At 38.6% G+C, this 22,769-nt stretch overlaps 1 protein-coding gene across 1 annotated transcript in view; it reads right to left on the reverse strand.

The window, feature by feature from the left end:
* CERK (ceramide kinase) overlaps positions 1-22,568 on the reverse strand; it is a 43,858-nt gene extending 21,290 nt beyond the window's left edge. Inside the window, exons 1-6 of the mRNA XM_075024912.1 lie at positions 22,302-22,568; positions 12,859-12,972; positions 11,060-11,182; positions 8,892-9,017; positions 8,308-8,371; positions 4,351-4,496 (exon numbers count right to left, since the gene is read on the reverse strand). Coding sequence (XP_074881013.1) covers positions 4,351-4,496; positions 8,308-8,371; positions 8,892-9,017; positions 11,060-11,182; positions 12,859-12,972; positions 22,302-22,440 — 712 coding nt within the window. The 5' untranslated portion in view covers positions 22,441-22,568. The remainder of the gene's footprint in view (positions 1-4,350; positions 4,497-8,307; positions 8,372-8,891; positions 9,018-11,059; positions 11,183-12,858; positions 12,973-22,301) is intronic.
* Between the last annotated feature and the right edge of the window lie 201 nt (positions 22,569-22,769).

Consider the following 22,769-nt stretch of genomic DNA (forward strand, 5'->3'; position numbering starts at 1 on the left):
AAGAAATCAAGTTTAACATCTGCAGAACGACAGACTGGCTTAAAAAAGAACAGTTCAGAAGGACTTTGGCCTCGGGTTTTTTTGGTAGATAATCACTTCAGCAGAAGTTCAGTACCACAGTACAACAAAAATGGATTAATACAATAATGGCAAATTTAAGAGATGAAATTAACAGCACAGTGAAAAGTAATCTTGACTTCGTTGTCCTCATAGCAGCCCCACCGTATTAAAAGCAGTATTTAGCTCTAAGACTGTCATTTCCAGAAGTATAATGGATTCAAAATGCTGAAGAAGGAACACAAAACATTGCACTTCAGATTTCAAACTGGACATACTGAACCTTGAAATGAGATGCTAATTAAACCACAAAGATCATCAAATATTAGAAACATTGTAAAAGAGAAGGCTGTGGACACATCACTTGGATTAATTTAAAAAAAAGAATTAGATAGCTTTTTATGCTATGCTTTAACGCATTTTTCAAGATAGATTTTACGGGCCAGATGACAGTAGTATAAAAGTCCAGTCACACTTCATGATTTTTCTTGCATCTGGTTTTTCAGTTTGTGAATGAATCCTCCACCATTTTCCTATACTGCCTTCACATAAGAAGCCTGCACTGTCTTTAGCATTCTTAACTTCTACAGCTACACATGAACGTGCTGATTATAATCATAATGCATGCTTCAATCCTAGACATTACAGTGTTCAAAAGTGAGAGGGATCTCGATACACTAGAATCCAGAAATCACTATAGCAATTAACACTTTGTATCTACACTTCACTCAATCTTCCCCAGTGCTTGGAAGATTTTTCCCCTATCCCCAGTGTAAGCTGGCAGACTTGGGTTTTGGAAGAATTAATGCATTAATATTATGCCACAGCACAGAGGGAGTAAAAGTCCTCCAACAGCAGTTGACAGGTTTGTCCTCCTATTCTATGCCAGGTTTAGCAAGAAGAATGAATTACTTTAGCTTACTCCAGAGGGTATAATTTTAATAATAAAACATGTGGATGAAACCTCAGTGCCACATGTTGTAAGAGAAATGATTCTTGGTTTTTAAGTTCTACAGAGGCATACTACCACTCTGAATGCAGTGAGAAACCATGGCTTGAATGTGCTTTTAAGGCTAGATGGCACTAGGAGGAAGCGATAACTAAACTGAAGTTTTTGTAGGCATGCTGACTTGTAGTTACCACATCGCAGTGCAAAAATTTGTCAGGTTGCTACAACCTCTAAGTACCTTAACAGCAAATCTGTTTACAACAGCAGTCAATTTACACCGGCAGATTTGAAGAATGGCTGCAACTAAGAGAAATTCAGAAATTAAAACTGCCATTCAAGTAGAAGACTTTATTCATGTCAATAAAAACACAAGTTATTTCATAAAAGTGTACCATAAAGCATAAGAATAAATGGTATTTTTTAACCAGAAGACACACTGAGGAAAGAGACTGTCTGGAAACAGACACACCTGTTAAAAAAAAAAAAAGGGGGGGGGGGGGCAAGCAGGGGCTTTCTCCAGAAAGTTAGAATCATGATTTACAAGTAACATCCAACATTAAAAAGAGTCTGCACAATGGGATTCTGCCTATGAAATAAAGCTAATTACTCAAAAATGGTCATATAGATGAGAGTGTTTTAGCATTTAGCATCTCTTTAATTTGTAATTTCAAACCTTGTATAATTAAATCAACAGTTTCTGAGCAAAGATTAAGTCTGCTGAATTGAGCATTAAATACAGACACACACTCTTCAATCATAACCACAAACCACAACCTGCCATGTTTCTGTTAACACAGCTTGACATTAGGAACTAAATGATATAAAAGGCAAAAACACTGATTCGGCATCACCCTACCCCAAGCTCCTGTCCTCACTGAGCAAACTGTCTCCATGTATCAGAAGACACACAGAGCTTTAGAACTTAATCTCTAAACTACGGGTAGTGTTTGTTTTCAATATCCATCAATGAGTTCTTAGGATTAAGAAAAAGGTTGGTTTTAAAGAACTTAAAGGAACACCATGGGTGAAGTTTTTCTAGATGCATGATTTATATTTCATTATTCCTCTTGACTTGCTTTATTTTAGGGCTGTCAGTTTAGTTTAAAAAAAGTCTTTTTAAGGATCTCACTTACTTTGGAACAGACTTCTTGCACTAGTCTGTGAACTAGGGAAACTGTTGGGGTCAATACATGGTCAGAGCTCCATTACAAAGATGAACAGAGAACTGCTTCACCAAGGGCTGGAAAAAAATAAACAAACCACTCTTGCTGCCTTCCTGATCACCCTGCAATGCATGGGTTTGGCTATTTCATAGACAATTTAAGGTCCCTGTAATGGCTAAATGTATTAAGAAAGGCTTAAGATTTGTTCAGTGATTTGACTCCCTTTTTCAGTAAACAAGCACTTTCCCATATTTTCAGCAATGGATCACTTTAAATATTGTACAATATACAAATGGATCAAGATATGTATTATCCTCTGTACTTCGAGAAACTTGATTAATAGAAACTGCAAGGCCAGCTTCCTTAGACACCATTATAAATAATTTTTGAGGGATCTAAATAATGACTTGGAGAAAATATTTGAGTCATAGCACTGATTACAACACTGTACCCCGTGTTAGTTCAAGGACTAGAGCATGCAGTACACATTCAAATAGCAAACAGCTACAATGGAAAAAACACAACAAACAAAACATTAAAGTAAGAGAAGAAAGTGACTTGATACACATTAGCAATATTGAAATATCAGTGAAGATCATACTTTCTGGTTGCAATTGGAACAAATGCATTAAGAAATTGTTGAAAAAGCAAGGTTCATCTTCCAATTTTAACATGCTTATAGTTAATTACTTTTAATTAAGGACAAAGAAATAGCTCTTAATATTGAGATTCTGTTTTTTCAATTGTATCTTCTTATGGTCACTAACATCACCGGGCAAAATCTTCTGGCTAAAACCAACTATGTAAGCAAAAACCTTTAGTCCACAAAATTTGCCCAAATAAGGGAAATGAAGGGTAGAGCACTTCAAATCCTATTCTTGTTAAGTTTATTATACAAACTGACTTTAATACAAAGCTTTAACAAAATCAGAATATACTTATAAATAATAATTCTGTTATACAGAACCCTTAATGAGCTAGGTAACAAGGAGAATGAAAAACCATAAGGGGATATTCACATTGCAACTTTCAGATATCTAACCCTTATTGTACTGCAAGCAGAAAGGGTTAAGCTTCATCCAACCAACAATTCAGACCATTTGGGGTTGGATACGCTCTTCACAAAGATATAACGAGTATAAAATTAGTCACCTAAAGTCTGAGGGTACAAATATATCATTTGATGTATTTTTACAACCTGTGCTAAATTTTCTCATAAAGTCTGTGTCTTAGTTCTAGTCAGAAGCTCATAATGTTTATTTCATATCTCACTTCTTTAATTCAAATCTCAAGCATCTGGCAAGAAAAAGAGAACAGCATAGAAAAGACACTGAACTGTCAATTTGTCTTTCCAGAGTCCTCAAAATTGCAGATGCTATTAAAGTGTTGCAACACTGAATCCAGTCCTGGAAGAGAGAGTCATCTTGTAAGTCCACTTTTGAAGAAATCTTGGGGACCAATTGGGCAGGTTGAGGTAACACCTGGGACACTAGACCCAAAGAGTGCCTATGGTCAATAAAAAAAGTAAGTTTATCACCAAAAACCTGAATTCCAAGCATGAATTCTCTCAAATGCCTCTCAATGACAGTAGTCAGGATTGCCTGAAAAGGTGGCTGACACTGAGAAATGGGAAAATATAACACCTCTAAAAAGGGGCAGAAACTGCAACTTGGTCTGGAACCTGAGGACTGTTCCTCACCAGTATTTGCCTTATGCTTTCTGTGATGACAGCTGGACGGGGGGGGGAGAAGAAAGCTCAGCTTTTATTTGGAGTTTGCCAGACCAGTGGGAGCCTCTCATTACAATTCTAACTAAATTTGTGGAGCATTTGGAAGTGGAAAAATATTTATCAGGTAAGTCTCTGTTCAGTAAATTTCACACGTTAATGTGTTCAGATGGACAAAGGTATTACCGTCAACATCTTATCTTGTATTAACACACAATAAGCCACGAAAAAAAGTAATTAAATTCTGAAGTTGCACATTAAGATTTGATTTCCTTTACAAAGTACCCTTCCACATAAAAGTGCATGTGATCAATAATCTGGGATAAAACCAGCTTTAGGTGTCTTTACAGAATGCCATTGCTCATATATTGCACTTAGGCCTAAATTCAAGAAGTTATGAATAAGAAGAAATTTCAAGAATGAATAAAGTAAACTGAAAGTTAACCCTTTCTTACCAGCAGGAATTATGCCAATCCTTATATTGCACTGGACTAACGGTGCTTTGGGATTATTTTGGTCTATGCCAGAGTCCTTCTGCATTCTTCCAATGAGACCATGCATCACTTCACTGAACATGCCGTCCCCACCAACACAAACAACACTGCCAGGAAACACAAATTAGAATGCACACTAACAGTCAATAAACAACACGGCAAGTGTTCTATTTAGGGCATGCACTGGGCACATCAAAAATAGTTGTTCTATTGTCCTTCTCCATTTTTACAGAATACGGTAGGCCACAGTCAACTTGGCAATTAACAAAAAGCAGGAAAAAAAATTCAAGCTACATAACTGCGAATACACCTAGACATATCTGTAATGTTAGAAAAAAAATGTTGGAATGCAACCTAAAAAAAAAATCTTTATCCTCTATTGCTGTGTGCAGACAGACAAATATCAGTGGAAATTCACTATACAAGGAAAACAATGAACAGGACTGTACATACAGCTTTCCAAGTAAACAAAATGGAACTAGGGTACCTTTACTAAAAAGGGAAAAGTAAGTTAATACTTGTGGCTTCAGGCAGAAGTATATTTTACACTATTGATTTAACAGGGATATACATTATATGAAAGTCAAAACACAGAAAAGTGCATGCTTGCATGCTCTTTTGAACATGCCGAGAGCCCATCAAACAGACAGAAGTCATGTATATCTACATAACCATTCATAATGAAACAGTTCTAAATGTTACCAGATGCAAAACTTTGTTTTGCAAACTTAATTCAGGTCAGAGCTGGTGCAGCAGCTACACAGATCCTCAATATGTTAAAGCTCAGCAGAGAGTCCACAGCCAAGCAAATACTAGGAAGTAAAAGACTATTTTACAGTAGTATACATTTCATGCACAACAATCAAATGCACACCCTGAACTCTAAAAAACATTCTTCAACTGAAAAACTAATTCAAATACACTTTAAAGGAACACATGACGAATCCAAAGTTATGCACGTAGTCCCCAGCATACATATTTAGGAATATTTACTGTTATCTACAGCAATCATTTTCAATGTATAAACTAATACTTACTCTTCCACGTAGTCAGCAACAAGTATTGCAGAGTGAGCACTTATTTCAAAGGACAAGTTAGTTTATTTATATTTTAAGTACTGATGATTTAAATTTACTTGTTATTGTATTGTCAGCAGAAGGAAAGCTTGAAAAAACCCAGTCAATTTTTCATGAATGGAGAGGACAGTCTTAAAAATATATGCTGTCCAACCCTAAGTCAAGACCCTAGAGACTAGGAGAGAAGGGAGAAAAGGATGTTTGTTTTTCATTTTTGTAATTAATTTCTCTTGCAGCTTAACTACATTATTCCTCTACTGTAGCCCATCTCATCTTTCTCTGCAGACTCTAAGAAAGAGGTTAAGTGGACAAAAAATTTCCATGTCAGTTCAAGGCCAATGTTGTCTCAGTAGTCTTTTTATAACAATACTATATCCAGGCTCAGAGATGAGTAATATGAATGTCTATACCTATCAAGGGTAAATATTGACAGATAAAGAAGTTCACATACACAGTATTAGCATGACTAAATTCATTGCAAATGTCACATGAAATGTGCGAGTCACAGATGTGTGCGAATCACCTGTGTGAAGGCCCCTAGTGAAGAACTACTGTAAGGGAGATCTTAGAGCGATTCTTACTTTTGGGTTTTATTTTTCTAATGGACTAGCATTTCACTTTTTAGACAGATGATAACGGTAAACTACATATGCTAAAGGACTTCAGGACAACCAAGTCTACAAGACAAATGTTTAGAAGGGACAGTAGTTCTTTTAAATTTCAACCATTCTGTGAACTAATTCAAGAACTAGGGAAAAAACCAACCTGAAGCAGTTTTACAAAGGCTTGTGCAACAGGCATATGGGTAAGGAAGCACAGCGATTCATACATGTCAGACTTATTCAAAACATGGTCATTACCTGCACAGTATTACAGCATGCTCTAGTTGTTCTGCACAGTGATGTACAAAAACCTGCTACATTGTAACTGAATGAATATTTTAAGTAACTGTCTTTAAAGAGAAGCTGTTCTGACACTGAGCTACTAGATAAGTAGACTCACCATAAGAAATTCTTGTAAGGGAAAGTGGGAAGAACAAACAGGCAACACAGACAAGAGGTTTAAATAAGCTGTCTTAAGTAAATACACTTGGAAAGCAGTGAAGTGTTTATCATTAAGAATCCTGTATCTAGTTCCAAAATTACAGGCATGGCTTTGCCTATAGGGAAAAGGGAATCTGGAGATTAAATGAAGAAGGAATAGCCATTTATCAGAACCCATCTAAGAGGACAGGTGAACAACAATTAGTTGTAGGAATCCAAAGAAGCTTTTCCTGTATGTGAGAAGAGTCAATCAAACTTGAAGAAACACATGCATTTATGTGGTGCAACCATTGTTAAAATCTTCCATATAAGCACATTATCTGTTATTTAAGAAGTAGTATTAATACAAGAACTCCTTCCTAACATCACTGTTCACCACAGAAACAGACTTGTATGTGATGGACAAAAATCAGGCTTGGAAAGACAGGTTGCAGTTCCCAAGCTAACTGCCACTAAGGACTGGCCTGGGAATAGAAGAATCATGAGATTCTAAAAAGATGCAGTTCTCTAGCTTATTTTTTAGCTCAGTCATGTTAGAGAGAGAAAACAAAAAAATGCCACCACAGAAAAAAAAAATCTTCAATAAGAGACTGTTTGAATCTGTCAAAAACACTTCAGGTACCACTACAATTGGTCACTGTCACTTGTTGTAAAAACCAATTTGCTAGGAGTGGCCATGGGCTCACTTGCTTCCCTTTTCTGTTCTGTATTACAATTTCACCAACCATCAGTATTATCTATTTCAAATCACTTAAGTCAAATAAAAGGAAAAATCTTAACTAACTAGGTTTTTCTAAGATGCCGGTTTCCCTTCTTCGCAATTCTGCATAATTAAGAAAAATGCCAGTATAGTCAAAATGGCTTAAAGTCAACTCATTTTAAAGCAGGTGAAGTCCAGGAACTCAACCTGTGAATGTAGTTTCTTACTACCACAATTTGTCAACATCACACCCTCACTCGATTTATACAATGCACATAGAGCTGCTCTCCTAGCAAAAGTATTCTGAAAAGATAGAAAGTGTTTTATTTTTGCAACTTACCAGTTCAAATGTACATGTCAACAAGCACAACAAGATACTATTTTAAAATACTGTAGTTATGAGAGTTTATCTGCATAGGCTCTGCATACATTTTCATGATTTTCCAGTCATGTAACTTGTTTCATGTCATGAACCGGAAACTGGAATGACTAGCTTATTTATTAAAATACTCTGCTTCTACAGCAGATTTAACAATGGAATAGCAATTTCACCATTCAGTTAGGTCATCTTTTGAAACAGTAATTCCACAACAGAACAAACACAAATAAAGCCAGATGATGTAGCCATTATTTGAACAATCCTACATAGCAAGAGGAGCTATCTGAAATGTTTCTAAACAGTTTGTGGTTTTTACACACAGGCTGAATACTACTGATGCAGTGTTTTGGAATCATGTATAAGTCAAGATCACCTATACCACAAAAGACTTCAAGGTAGCTTTCGAGCTATCACAGAATGCTCAACTTCCGCACAAGCAGAATTAACCTTACATTCATCTTTCAAACACAAATCTCATGTATACATTGTTATACTACACTTGAATACATTGTGTGTTGAAGAGGTTTACTGAAACAGTTTAGTTTTCCTTTGATACTCCTAAGTGTGGATCTCCTATGGAAAGGAATATGCCCCTGAACTTTCAGCTGTTGCAATAAACATATCTGCAATGAAGGCTACTATTTTAGAGACAAGAACAGACAGATTACACAATGTATCAGCTTGGGGAGGAAAAAAAAAAAAGGAAGTGAAGTTACTTACCCATCATATTTATTAATATTAACTTCAAATAAATTGTCCTTAGCATGGTTAGCATGTTCAGTTACTATGAAGAAATAAACATATTAAAAATTACTATTATAAAAATACTATTATAAAATGGTGTATAACATACAATTGTAAAAATATTATTATTAATTCATTAATGACCATGATTCTATTACCAATGTGACCATAAAACAGCCTGCCCATAAAATGTGTTTCAAAAGATTTTATGCCAGGGGAAGAATTGAAGGAGACATGCAATGCAGCATATATGGAAAAATATTTCACTAAAAAATTTTGCAAATGAACAATTGGTTTTAAGAGTAAAACTGAAAAAGAGAAGAAAGGCAGTATCTTATAAATGAGCTCAAAAGTACCAGAGGTTTTAGTTTAGTAAGCAGAAAATTGATGTAATGTCACCATCTATCTGGTTACCTATGCTTTATTTAGAAAACATTCCCTCTCTACCACTTAATTTCATTTCCTTATTAAGAAAAGGTAAGAAAAAACTTAAGGTACTCAGAGATGTTTGAAAGAGTTCATATTGTGTTTATTAAGAAATTAAAACATTCATTACTCACTAACAACATCAGTGGAGATAGAAGCCAGACTGAAGAGTGGAGCAACTTTCTGTTCATAAATCCTCTTCCCTTGTCGCCTTCCTCCATATGGATTAATATACACGAGCAACTGCTTTGGTCTAGACTCTGCAGTAAGGAAAAACATTATAGTATACTGCTTTTGTACACATAACAAAAATTCAACAAAAATAAACCTGTAAACATCAAAGTGAACACAGCATACAAGCCTTTTCTAACTCTTTATTAACTCTTCTAACTCTATAACTCTTTATCAAAGAGCTATAAAAACCTGCTTCATCTATCCTCTTTATTATACTGAGGATACTGACAGTATTGAACAAATCAGTAGTAAGACAGCAGGTGAAATTCAGCGTCATTTCATCTGACTCCATGTCTCACATTCTTATGCATATTATTCTTGCAGTATGTTCCCACTAAATTACGTTAGTATCACAGGCATACAAGACAAAAGACAAACCAAGGGCAGCAATAGGAAAGGCACTTGTGAGTGAAGCATACATAGACATACTTTTACATTAATTTACTTAAATACCGTTCTTGCTATGGTAACATAGTTAAAATGCATTTCCTTTCTGTGAAAAAGACACAATAAGAATACCTCACAAAACTACGTGCTGCACAGCAAGTGCTTGCCCTATAGTGTAACCTCTTCCCCCAGAAAACACCATTGATATTACTACATCAAGTTTATTCAAATAGTTATGGATTTACATTGGTGGTGGCAATGAAAACAATTATTACACCTCTGTACTAACAGATACACAAAACACTAGTGCTTGCTGCAGCTAGAAAGCCTTCCTTTTTTGTATAGCAACACAAAGACCTGTTGTAACATTTGCACTTCCTCAGATGGCATTCTAAATTATTATTTTAAAAGGAAAGAATAAACAGAGTTATTAGATCAGCACACTTGCATAATAAATGCACCCAAGCTAACTGTTTGAATGGTTTAAAGCTGCCACACACCTAAGTGCCATTCACACTCTCTGAGAACCTGTTACCTTTTCTGAAATAGTTTGTTACCAATAGAATGAACACCTGCACTCAGAGATGACTGCCCAGGCCACATCTGTCACAAGTGTACTGAATGGGTGCACAAACTCCATTTTTTAAAATATTTTATTGGAAGCCAGATACTTCATGTAACGTATACAAAACAAAAACATTAGTAAGATGCATGCTTCCAATGCCTGCTGTTCAGAAGAACACGTTTTGTTAAATATCCGTTTTTATTCTGTGAGCCTTAAGTACCTGCTTAAGTCACATCGTTGGTGGACTTGCATCCAGTCCCTTTTCTGGCGCTGTCTCAGATGGACCTCAGACCTTGGCTGTAGATAGTTCATCTCCAGTCCTGCCTCCAGCTCCATCTCCTGCTGCTCCTGTCTGGCCTGCCTGGATGGACCTGATCACTTTGTCTCATCTGGGCTGTAAACAGGACCTGCTATCCCCATCCCCGCTCTGCCCACCCTGCTCAGATACAGTGGGACTGCAGCCTCATCAGTGAGGGCACTGCCTTGTGTTATGGTCATCCTTGACCTCCCTTTTGTCATAGAGTTGCTCTGCTCCTGCCACTCCCTGACATCTGTCAAGGTATCTCAAGAATAACTCCCGCAAAACTACTTTTAGCCTTCCAAGAAGTAGATGTCCAAGAGTCCCAGAAATGATTAATGGGAACTCTTACTACATAAGGCACATTGTTGATGAGAGAGACTGGAAAGGCGAGACGGACACACAAAAAGCCACCCATAAATCTTATAACTGCTACAATTCTTGTTCTCAGATCTCTAGAGGAGATCAAATCTCTGAGCTTACATGTGCCCTTTACTTTCTCCAAAGCTACAGTCATTTAAAGCCTCTGCTAAGCTTCTAATTAGTGTCCCTATTTTATGAAAATAATTTACATCTGGGCAAAATTATAAGACACCTACAGTCCTGACTGATTAGAGTAAAACACTCACTAAAATTTAGCGAGTATGTGAGACACAAAACTAGCGATAAGAAGAATGAGACACTTCATCTCTCAGCTCCCTCAGCTTTTAAGCATAAGCTGCTCTTAAGAGTTCATAAAAGATATATCAAAATAGTATTAACTGATACACAGGCCTGTAAAACGATGCTGCAAATGTTAGTAGTTTAGTCAAACTTACTCTGCATTTCAAGTAATTCTTTCAGCGCCTGTATCCACTGATTACACAAGTGCTCATCAACACACCAAAATGTCACATCACTGCACCGCCAGCGATGATTTCGAGCTTTCTTCACGTAATAAACTATTCAAATTTAAAAAAAAAGAAGAAAAAAAGAAGAGGCACAATGAGACAGTTCTGTGAAATGACAAATGCAGTTCAGAGAGATGTCCAAAATATCTGCCTTTGGAAAAAAGTGGTAATTAACCCCCACTACACATTTCTGCAAATGACAGAAGATTTCAGAGTGTGAATAGGACATTTGTAAAAAGTCAAAACAAAAACATAAAAGAAAACACTTGCTCTAGGCAATTACCTTATAGCAGATACCGAAACATAAACTTCTTTTTAAACCAAATACAATTCATCTTCCATAAACTGATTATAGACATACAAAAGTTCACTGAGCTTAAATATTATTTTATACATATGGAAGTCTGCAATGTCTAAATAATATAAAATGCCATAAACTTAAGAGGATAAGCCAAACTCTCACATCAGCTCCCATGTAACCAACAGGGTGAATTTAATTTCATAAAGCTGAAATCTGAGAAAAAAGATTTAGAGTTTTCTTGTGCATTAAGAACTAGGCTGGTGAGACAGGAAGCACCCTTACCTTTCCATCTAAAGTATCACCAATCATTGTTACTGAATGACTAAATGTGAGGAAAGTACTCTGCAATATAAAGTTTTGGCATGGGAGCAATCACATTTGCCCCAGCTTTGCAGCACAGAATTCGCCACTCTTTCCCCAAAAACAAACAGAAATTTATATCTAGCACTTTGTTTTAAGAATACAGTCAATAATACAAAGAACCTTTACATGCATACTATTGCAATCTGATGGTTAGGGATAATTTTAAAACCTCCAAACATTTAGGTCTCATTTTTCCAGCCTCTCTCAATTTCTGTCAAGTAGCAGAAAGCAAGTGTCCTGCTGCAGAGTCATTCAGCAGCAGAAACATAAGACATTAGTTAGGACTTCCTTCATTAAATAACTGAACACAGCACATGTTCTTAAAGGTATAGTTTTATTTTCCAAGGACATGCACCTGTTGGAGCGAGTCCAGAGGAGAGCCACAAAGCTGATCAGAGGGCTGGAGCACCTCTCCTATGAGGACAGGCTGAGAGAGTTGGGGTTGTTCAGCCTGGAGAAGAGAAGGCTCCAGGGAGACCTTACAGCAGCCTTCCAGTACCTAAGGGGGGCCTACAAGAAAGCTGGAGAGGGACTTTTTACAAGGGCATGCAGCGATAGGACAAGGGGTAACGGTTTTAAACTGAAAGAGGGTGGATTTGGGTTAGATGTAAGGAAGAAGTTCTTCACTGTGCGGGTGGTGAGGCACTGGAACAGGCTGCCCAGAGAGGCTGTGGATGCCCCATCCCTGGCAGTGTTCAAGGCCAGGTTGGATGGGGCTTTGAGCAACCTGGTCCAGTGGAAGGTGTCCCTGCCCATGGCGGCGGGGTTGGAACTATATGACCTTAAGGTCCCTTCCAACCCAAACCATTCTGTGATTCCAAAATAAGGATCTTTAAATGTAAACTGGTAGTTTTTTGGCAGGGGTTGGTCTGTTTGGTTTTGTGGTTTTTTTGGTTGGTTGTTTACTGGTTGTTTTTCAGGGGGCAGGGGCGGGGGGTGGGGCTTGGTTTTTTCAACGCATCATTTCTGGTAAAAAAAATTCTGAAGATTCCTTTTGAGTCTGCCCTAAAGTACCTTCAACAAAATAATTAGCACGAGCATCCTGACACTGTATTTGCCTTACCTGTGAAAGCATGTGGCTTTGCCATTTTTTGCCATTTGCCAGTATTACGCTGTTTCTTGTTAAATTCAGTTTCTTCTACAGCAATGATCTCAGAGGTTGGTACAAAACAGTTTTCTGTATGAACACAAGATCTTACACATTAATATCTTACAACAGCACTGGAATGATTATTTCTACACACAATATGATATAGATATACAATTAGTGTAACTGCTCAATAAGGACAATCAAGAGCATAAGTAGAAATCTGCTAAATATTTTCAATCTGCTTTTACCTTTAGTCAAAGCACATAATCCATAACCACTACCCCAAATAATATTTTAAATGTCTATGATTTCTCAAAAAATTAGGTATTCTGAGTATAAAAACATTTTTGCATGAAGCCAAAAATCCAGCAACATTCATTTCAGAGTAATGAAATTGCCCCTTCAATGACATCTAGTCCAGATATTTGACAGTGAACAGCACAAGCTATTTCAAAGAATGTGCAACTAAATTTAGTGCAGAGAGACTACAGAGGCTATTTATTATTCTCAAGTAAGTAGTTGGCTTACGAAAGAAGGGCATTCATATGAATTCTTAAGACTTTAAATCCTTCTAAGCTTTTAAACTTCAGGATCTCCTAAGAAGTAAATTCTAGATGTTATGTTTATGTACTGCTAAATGTACTTCCCTTGTATCAACTTCAAAACAGTTGTTTTTCAGAACTAAAGGCCTCTTGCTCTTACACTATAAAGGAATTTCCTCCACCCTCACTCTTTTTGTCTCTTATAGTCCCTTAACACATTCTCAGTCTTCTTAACTTGTGTCAAATTGAGGATTTTGTCTCATTTTCATAACCAATTTCAAAATTTCTCTGCTTTTACCTTATCTCAAAAAAAAAAAGTGGAATTGAAAAGGCATGCTTTCTATTTACGTACAAGCAAGTGCTCTGTGTATATATACACACATACAAAACATTTAATTACATAAGATTATATAATCTCATATAATAACAAGTGTAATATACTTGTTTCTCTCATATATAGATAGATATATTTAGAGAGATAGAGGTATAAAGAGATATTAAACACATAAGATACAAACACTAATACTGTTGTTACTGTGTTTTATCTTACATTTCATCTTCCTCAATATTTTGCAGAAGTACCATGGTGGTGGCGAGGAATGTAAAATAAGCAAAAAATTTTCCTGACCTCTTAACAGTGGAGACTACAATTCATTTGCCACTAGTTCAATTTTATTTTATTTTTTCCTGTCCTATTTATTTGTTTCAGCCAACAGAGTTGTTACCTGTTGTCACGTCTACTGATGTGTCGTGGACTACACACACAAGTTTTTTTTTCCTTTAGAGGTGTTTTAGTATTTGACTTATCTTCCTTTAGGGATTTTATCTTCCCAGAGGTTTTTAGCTTGATTCCAAAGAAACGTAGCCTCCAAACTTTATAGTGAGGTCTTTTAGGAATCTGGCTGTATTTGAATGTTTTAACTACTTACGAAACAAATTGCAGCTTATAATAATTGCATTTACTATATTTAAAGCACAATGGGGAAATGTAGCAGTCACAGAATGTCTTTATAAAGATCCAAGAGCAGAAATGAACTCACTAAAAACACTTTACTTGTACACAGATATAGACACCATACATATACACATTTATGATGACATCAAGTATTTAATACTGGATAGTAACAGTTAGTTGGTATTTCTAACATTCAGAGAAAAGATCTGCTATGGGATCTCAATATGATTATACACCTATCCATTTATCCAAGGGAAAAAAAAAAATACAGAACAGAGATGGAACAATAAATTAAGGGAAGGGAGCATGTTCTTTAAGCTTTCTTCGCAGAACTGCTTTTAGCTTTCACTTTTCTACTGGCTATGCCTCCTATCCATATGTCAGAATATGAAAGAAGGCTTGTTGCATTTATAAAGATTGCACTTAAGTGGTAACTCATTTTGTTGTTGCTCACAGATATGCTCCAAAACTGACAAACTACATTCAGATCAGAATTTAAATTACAATACTCTCATGAACATTTTGGGAAATAGTTCTACATACTGGATACTTATTAGCATGTACGCTAGGAGTAGCTACAGTGGTCATTCTTTTATTAGGCATTTTCTATATAATAGAGAAAGCTGTCCAACTGTACAGATAGCAAATAGATTAAAAAAAATTCCAAATCTGCATCACTGAAAGCATTTCTTTGGAGTATATATTTTAGCACATATTACACAGCTTATATTAACAACCCTAGACCTTGAAATCACTTCTACTAATCTCTCCTAATTCTTCAAATGTGTTCTCCATCTGACAGTCGCATGACTGAAAGTTCTGCTTTTCCAGCAAATCTCTTCACAGAGGCAGCAAAAAAGCAAAGAGTAAATGTTTTAGTTAGATACGTACATTTTTCCATCTTAAGCCACAAGAGTTACATATCTGAAAAAACCAGACTCCTAAAAAACCCCACAAACCCCCCCCACCAAAAAAAAAAAAAAAAAAGAACACAGCAAAAGCAAAGAACAGAGTGATCCCACCTTCCCTCTGTAAATCTTTAGGTTTCAAAAAAGTCTGAGAAGTTCCTGTTCTATGAATACCAGCTATGCCAATTGTGGCCCTCAGTGCTACTTGGCACTGTACAGGCATCAAGCAACTCCACTGCCCTGATAGTATACTCCAATCTTAAGGCAGTCAAAACCACACACTACCTAATACAGTAATTGCAGAGGGCCAGAAAGATACAAAGATGTCTCAAATACAAACATGTTATTCAGAACATTCCCTACAGCTTATGAAAACAAATCTGAAAGCAGTGGCATTTGTGTTTGAATAGAGCTCAAGAATTTCCATCAGTCCAAATATGACTCTCACTATTTGACTTAGTGTTATACTGTTTAATCAGAAAGCAAATCAACTACTTAGTCCCACCCTCCCCGCTTCTTCCCAGAAGGGAGAAGTTTCCAATGTGAAGAAATCAAATAGAGACCTTCAATACAAGCAGCACAATCCTGCTCCTATAAAAACAATGCCCTAATCTACCATTTAATCACCAAAATCCACTCTTTACATAAAAATAAGTAGGTCTATCCCACCCTCTTTTGAGAGGTCAACAAGGTTCACATGTGTACTAATTATAGTCCTTTCCCACACCTACTTTTGTAGCATTTACAAGCATTTTTTGTAGCATTTTGTAGCATTATCAAGTAGCATGAGCCATTTCTTTCACTGATTTAGCATAAAGGTGTTCACTCATAAAGGCCTTCACCTTTATGAATATCTCCCAAAACATGGAAAATCTTATTGCCATATTAACAACAACAAAAAATTGATACTTACACCAGCACTACTAGATCAACATTAATGAAAAAGTTGAACTATGGGCTCAGACCATACCAAAGAATTTCACTTGCCTCTGTACAATACACTCAACCAAGTAGCACACAACAGTTCCTAGACAAAATTCCAAGCAAAATACTGTGACTTCTTCAACATACACATCTAGATTCAAGAGACTGAATTTCGAGTTCAGAAATACTGTAGTACATATCAATTTTCTTAAGCTTACTCTCAAAGATCTTCACACATTTATGTTTTCATGTCTCACCTTGTTCAATGCCTAGCATACATGACACACTAAAGACAATGAGTTCTCCATCCAGAGCAGCTGGATGGAGGGGCATGGCAAAAAAAACCCCAAACAAAACAAAACACACAATGGACAGGTGACAGTCTTCCCAGCACACTGGCTGTGCCATTCATCACTCATTCTGGGTCACAGTGCTCTTAGGCTTAACAGATACTCTTCTTGACAAATCAGCAAAATACTGCATTAGATGCATACTACTTTTCCCCACATTAAGCAAGTGGGTGAAAAAAACCCAAACAAGGTAAGCACATGAACAGTGGGCTTTCTCTGCAAAAAAATGCAGCTGGCAGCTGTGAAGTGTGTTCCTCTGTGTTAAGAAAGGCTTTTTGGTGCATCATCACTGTCTGCCACTCCCACACAACACTTCCTGAGTTTATAAGCAAACTCAGTCAGAACCTCAGTCAAGATTTGTTCATTCATCACTGCCAGCTACGTATCTTACAGGCCAAATTCCTCCCTCAGAAATGTGTTAGCTCAAAGCAACACAGACATGTGCAAAAGCATAAACACGCCACTGATCACAGCATTAGGTTTATTCTTAAAATTCAGCTCAGGCCCACAGATGCAGTGGCATTCAAAATTAACTAAAATTATTAGTATGCTCTTGTGACTTAAAAATAGTAACAGCTAAAAAGCTGGGGTGCAGATTTAAAGTATTTTTTCAGTCACTTTGAAAACTAATTTACTGTTACAGACCACATGAGTGGTAAGTTATCTTGGCCTAAGTTTAAGCTTTGCCTTCACCTAAGAGCAAGAAAACAAGAATGTTTTCCATCAGAAGGCACACTGCATTATATTGATCATGCACTACAGAAAGCTGTGTCTGATAAAGACCAGAATAAGAGAAAATGATGGATAGGGATATAGAGCAGAATTACAGGCAATTCACATCCTGGGAGAAGGGTAAGAACAAAAAGGTATCATGACTAAATGATTTAATTCAAAATTGTGGAAGAGTCACAGAAACATCTGAAGGCCATGATCTAACAATATATAACCATGTATAGGGAAATTGGCTTTTTAATTATTTATTTAAATAAACCTTCAAGTACTTAGTAAACCAATAGACAATAGTTCTGTTCCTACTATGATCAGAAACACAGTTGCTACTTCACATCACGTATCTGAATTTGAATCAAATCACAGCAATTTGAACTTGGATCAATTTGCATATTTAAATCATACTACTGAATGTTTTCCCATTGATTTTTTTCATTTCCAAATTAAATCTTTTCAACTCAACTATGAATATTTCAATGATAAAGCGAGAAATAAGATGCACTTCCTTCACCTTAAGGGAAAAAACCCAAACACCGAAGAGCTGTATGCTTAAAACCGTGTATTATTTAATGTAGCATGCATCTACATTTGAATAATGTATCTTCCAAGATGACACATTCCAAAGAAGCAATGCCTTCTAGAGCTATTACTCCCCACATCCTACTGGTTCAATGTGGATGCTGGAAGTGGAAACTGCCTAGAGAAAAAACATGGTTCAGATTTCTGCACGTGCTCATTGCCAGTTGGTAACAACTGATGAAAAATGACCTTGACTAAGGATATGACAACACATTACAGGTGCTGGACAGATCTTGTTTCCAAGCAGGCCCACCTCTGCTGTCTTGGTACTGTGTTTATCAAACTGACCATTCTTTAGAATCCACAACCTGAGAATGGCATCAGTCTTGTGAACACTAGTACTGAGGCTTCCTTAAGTGGTTGTTTTGAGGGGAAAGCTGGAAAAGACACACTGAGGGAGGAGAATTCTGAAGGAAGAAATAGAAGGGTTGAAAGAAAGTGCACACAGTAAGTGAAGGCATACAATTCGGTGCCTAGTTTGATCATCCCCTTCATGCTCATGCTTTACAAATAAAAAACCCAGAAAAATGACAAGAGAATCTCATTCTGCGTTTGTAATGCCTTAGAGCCAGGCACAATACCATCTTAGCCAATACCTCTAAATTACCTGTAAGTACATATGTACAATATATAATCTGCTATGAAATTCGGTACACAAAGTTTTATCATGTGTTATGTAAGAAAAACCCGATTGTGCCATCAACATGAGGATATAATAAAACAATTGATCTGCCCAGCTTTGCATACGTTACTTATGATTAACAACTAAATCTCATGGAGAAACGTTTCAAGGTTGAAAAATAACGTTCTTCAGAACATTTGAAGATGAAGGCACACCTAGGAAAAAAGGTGCATAGCTAAAAGTAACAGAGAAACACATGAAAAATTTCAGGTAAAACTTTTCCCTCTAAGTTCAAACAAGTCTAACCAACCAAAGAATACGAAAGGGGAACCTCATTACACTGAGGACAGAACTTGAAAATATGATGCTGTTAAACAAGGTCTAACAGTAGGAAAGGAAGGTAAACAGTATTTAGGATTTAAGGTTTTGAAAACATACCATAACTTGAACAAACATTTGATGTTATTGTTATTGTTGGTATCTTCTCAATGATAGCATTAAAAATAGTTCTCCTGAATTAATACTTCTTTCTTCACAAAATGCATTTTGACAGAATAGGTTTAAATATATATTAATATCATTGTACAAACATGAGAAAACACAAGAATCTCCTCATATTCTGTAAAACTATATTTTCCTAGACAGTAGGACAAAGTCTCTGTTGTTGCCTATCTGTTCCTGAATTTGGATTCAACAGGGAACGGTAGATATTTCAACATTTCTACAATACACCTAACTATAGCTCTAGTTCCCTACCTTTCAAAGTCTGAAAACCTTGACAAAATATATACCAAACCATTTTTACTTATGTAGCTAAATCCAAGACAGTAATAAATACTCAGAAAATAAGTAGCCTTCACTGAGTTTTTTCAGTTTAAAGACAGCTGTTTCACTGTAGTAACTACCTATTAAACAAAAAATATAGCACTTTTATACTGCATAATTAAGTCTGTATTTAGGCTTAATGCACAGTAGTCACGTAGTCAAAGGCTAAATTGTAGAAAGATACCAATCTTGGTCAAGCAACTCCTCTGAAATTACATGCTTCTAACTAACCATCTTCCATATTATAAAGTTTATTTATATACTGTCATGTACGCTGCTCATATTTCCAAAATAATTGTAGAGAACACATTGAGCCATCCCAGGTCTTAAAAGAGCTTAAAGAAAAACAGGGCAGCAATAATATAAAACTGTGATGGTATTAAAGGACAAGTGCAGGAAACGCATGAATTAATCAGGCTGTTAAGAAGAGGAGGTACATCATCAATTGCATTGCTCTCTACATAAATTACACCTGTGCCTCCAGAACACTTAGGCATTTTTCTTCTCCCGCCCTCCCTTTTCTCTCCTGATTCCACATCGTATTTTTTCAAAATCTTGTAAATAGCTGTGCTACAGAACAGCAACCACATTCAAGTAACCAGACTTGCCTCCAAAGGAATCTCCAACTGTGTACCACTTCAGAAACTGCCTCAAAAAGAGTCTGGTCTACTATGTCTCACCCTCCTTCCGCCAGTCTCAGCATTCTGACATCTACTTTGGAACAGGCTTCAGGACAAGTTCATAATCTTTTTGGCCCACCAGGAGTAAGTCGGGAAAAATTACAACTTACAAAGTTGGAAAAACTTAAAACTGTAAGCAGTTGTAAACTTTGGAGTGCTAGTGAGAGAGCTAGTGTGATTTTGTGGCACTCTTCCATGGTCTGAAGTCAGTCATCACACAGTAGAATGGAGCTCCCATTGAACTTGCTCTAGCCTACAAATAAGTCAGCTGGTAACTTTACAAAGGCATTTTTAGAAGGATTTTGCACAAGTCAACAAAATTTTCTCCAAAGCAGGGGCTACTTTACCCAGTGGGAGCAACTGTCCCAAAAGGCTGTAAAACTTTTTATTTTAAGTTTAAGGTCCAGATACCTTTCTTTAGACTCATTTTATTTCATTTTGAAAAGCATACAGCTTATTTTTCACGCCAATATATTAAGCACAGCAGAATTAAAGAACTAATCTGCCTTCAAAGTCTTAGGTTCATTTAGCTGCACATCTGAATTAAGTTGAGGAATTTTCAAATACATTTTCAGCAGTACTGCTGATAAAAACTAGATTATGTCAAGTTGTATTCACATGATAGCAGAGGAATGATAACAAACTCCATTGTTATGTTACTGTGACTAAGAGGAGATGTATTTAAAACATGACCAATTCTCAGTATGTAGACTACAACATCAAATTCTTACAATTCTTTTTGAGTTCTCCCTCTCCCTTTTCCCTCACCTTTTTTCAAAAAGCCTCAAGCCAATAAGATATTACGATAAAATCAGGAAAATATTTAAGAAAGGTACACAGTAAGAAGGGAAGAACTATTTAACTATGTAAGTTCTTGAACTTGCCTGGGACTGGAGACATCTATATTCAAACCTTTCTCAGATAAACTTCTAGTCAACCTTTCTATTATTAGTTTCTCTCTGTCTCAGTTCTTCCAACCTCTAAAATGAGGACGACAGCAGTTTTCCACTCTACAGCAGCTGCTGTGAAAAGGACATTACACATTTTCAGATGTTCACACACCATGCTGATAGGGCTATATTAATAATGGGAATAATTACTATATAAAAAACCCAAGGTCAAAGACTCTGATAAAATCCCACCTAAAGCGTACTAGACAGCTTGATATACTGTATGTGCAGACTTTTGCAGAAATTATCCTGAAATTTTGTCAGGTTTCTTCATCAGTAACCTCTTCCACTTGCAGTTTTGTAAGTCAGCACTATTCTAATCGCACAAAAGGGGAACTATAAACAGCTTTGTTACCCCATTACAAACTATTAGCCTACATTAACTATTTCCAAAACACTAGCTTGCAAAAGTTAAACTTTCTTTGGAAATTTCCGTGAAGCCCTTAAGAAAGCAAAGAGCTTTAAAAAAACATCATTTGAAAAAGAAAAAAAAATAGCAATTGCCTGAAACACTGCCTCAGTATGAAAGTGTTTTTAACCACAACTAAGTCATGTAACTAAAAATAAAAAAGTTGCTTTCAAAGTACTGTAAGTCCATCACGTCCTGCTGTGATTACTTCGAATACAAGGTTACAAGCCACGCAGACTGCGACCCGCTCGCGGCGCCAAGAAACAATGGGGTTCAGCTACACAAATCTGCGCTCTCCTCCTCCAGCTGCAGGGACAGGTTTCCCTCCTTTGTTACCAGGCGCACGCTCCGAACAGATGCTGAAGCTGCCTTCTGCGCAAAGCGGGCAACTCGCCGCCCTCGGGCTCCCCGCGAGCAGCCCCCAGCTTCGTCCCGCAGCGCACAAGGCGATTAACCGGCGGACGCGCTGGGCGCAGCCGGCTCTCCGCCGGCGACAGTCCCGCCACCGCTGCGGCTCCCCCGCTCCCGCGCCGCCCGGCCCGGGCCCGCGAGCGATTAAGCCGCCCTCCCTCCTCCGCCGCCGGACTCTGAACCCCACAGGCGACGGCTGCCGCCGGCTGCCGCCCTTCCTTCGCCGGGCGAAAAGGCGCCCGAGTCCAGGAAACGCGGCGCTCCGAACGCCCAACGTGCTCCGAGCCGACAACAACCGCACGCCGCCGCCGTGAGACCGGCTCCGGCAGCGCCCCGGCGGGGGCAGGGCCGGCCGCAGGCCGTCCCCGCCGGCGTCCGTGCCCGAAGCCGCGCTGCCCCCCGCCGCCGGGGACGTCGCGAAGGCCCTCGCCGCGCCGCCGAGGCGAGGCGGCCCCTCGGGCGGGCGCGGCAGGTGCGCTAACGGCCGGCCGGCCGCCCGCCACGGCCCGGCCCGCCGCTCCGCTCCACTCACCGCCGCCGCGGCGCGGCGGGCGCGGGTCGCGCCAGGCCAGCCGCCCCCGCTCCTCGTCTAAGGTGACCTCCCAGGAGCGCTGCCCCAGCCCCAGCGAGGACACCAGCCGGGGCCGCCGGCCTCCCGGGAGCCGCTCCATGGCCGCCGAGAGCCCGGGCCCGCCGCAGCCCGCTACCGCATGGCGCAGCGGAGCGGGCGGCCGCCGCGGGGCAGGCCCGGCAGCTAACGGCGCCCCTCGCCCGCCGCTAGCCGGCCTGTCCCCGGGGTGGGGCGGGGCGCGGCGTCACGGCTACGCCAGCGCCGCCGGGGCGGGGCCTGCGGGGGGGGGGGGGGCGCGCGGCTCCCCCGGCGGGCCACCGGGCTCCGCGGACCGGGCGGGCCGGGGCGGGCCGGGGCAGCGAGGCCGGGCGGCCCCCGCCCTCGCCGGCCCCCGCGGGCAGGCTGCCCGGGGCTGCGGGGGAGCGGAGG

The sequence above is a fragment of the Buteo buteo genome, chromosome 4, assembly GCF_964188355.1.
Source record: "Buteo buteo chromosome 4, bButBut1.hap1.1, whole genome shotgun sequence".
NCBI lineage: Eukaryota > Metazoa > Chordata > Aves > Accipitriformes > Accipitridae > Buteo > Buteo buteo.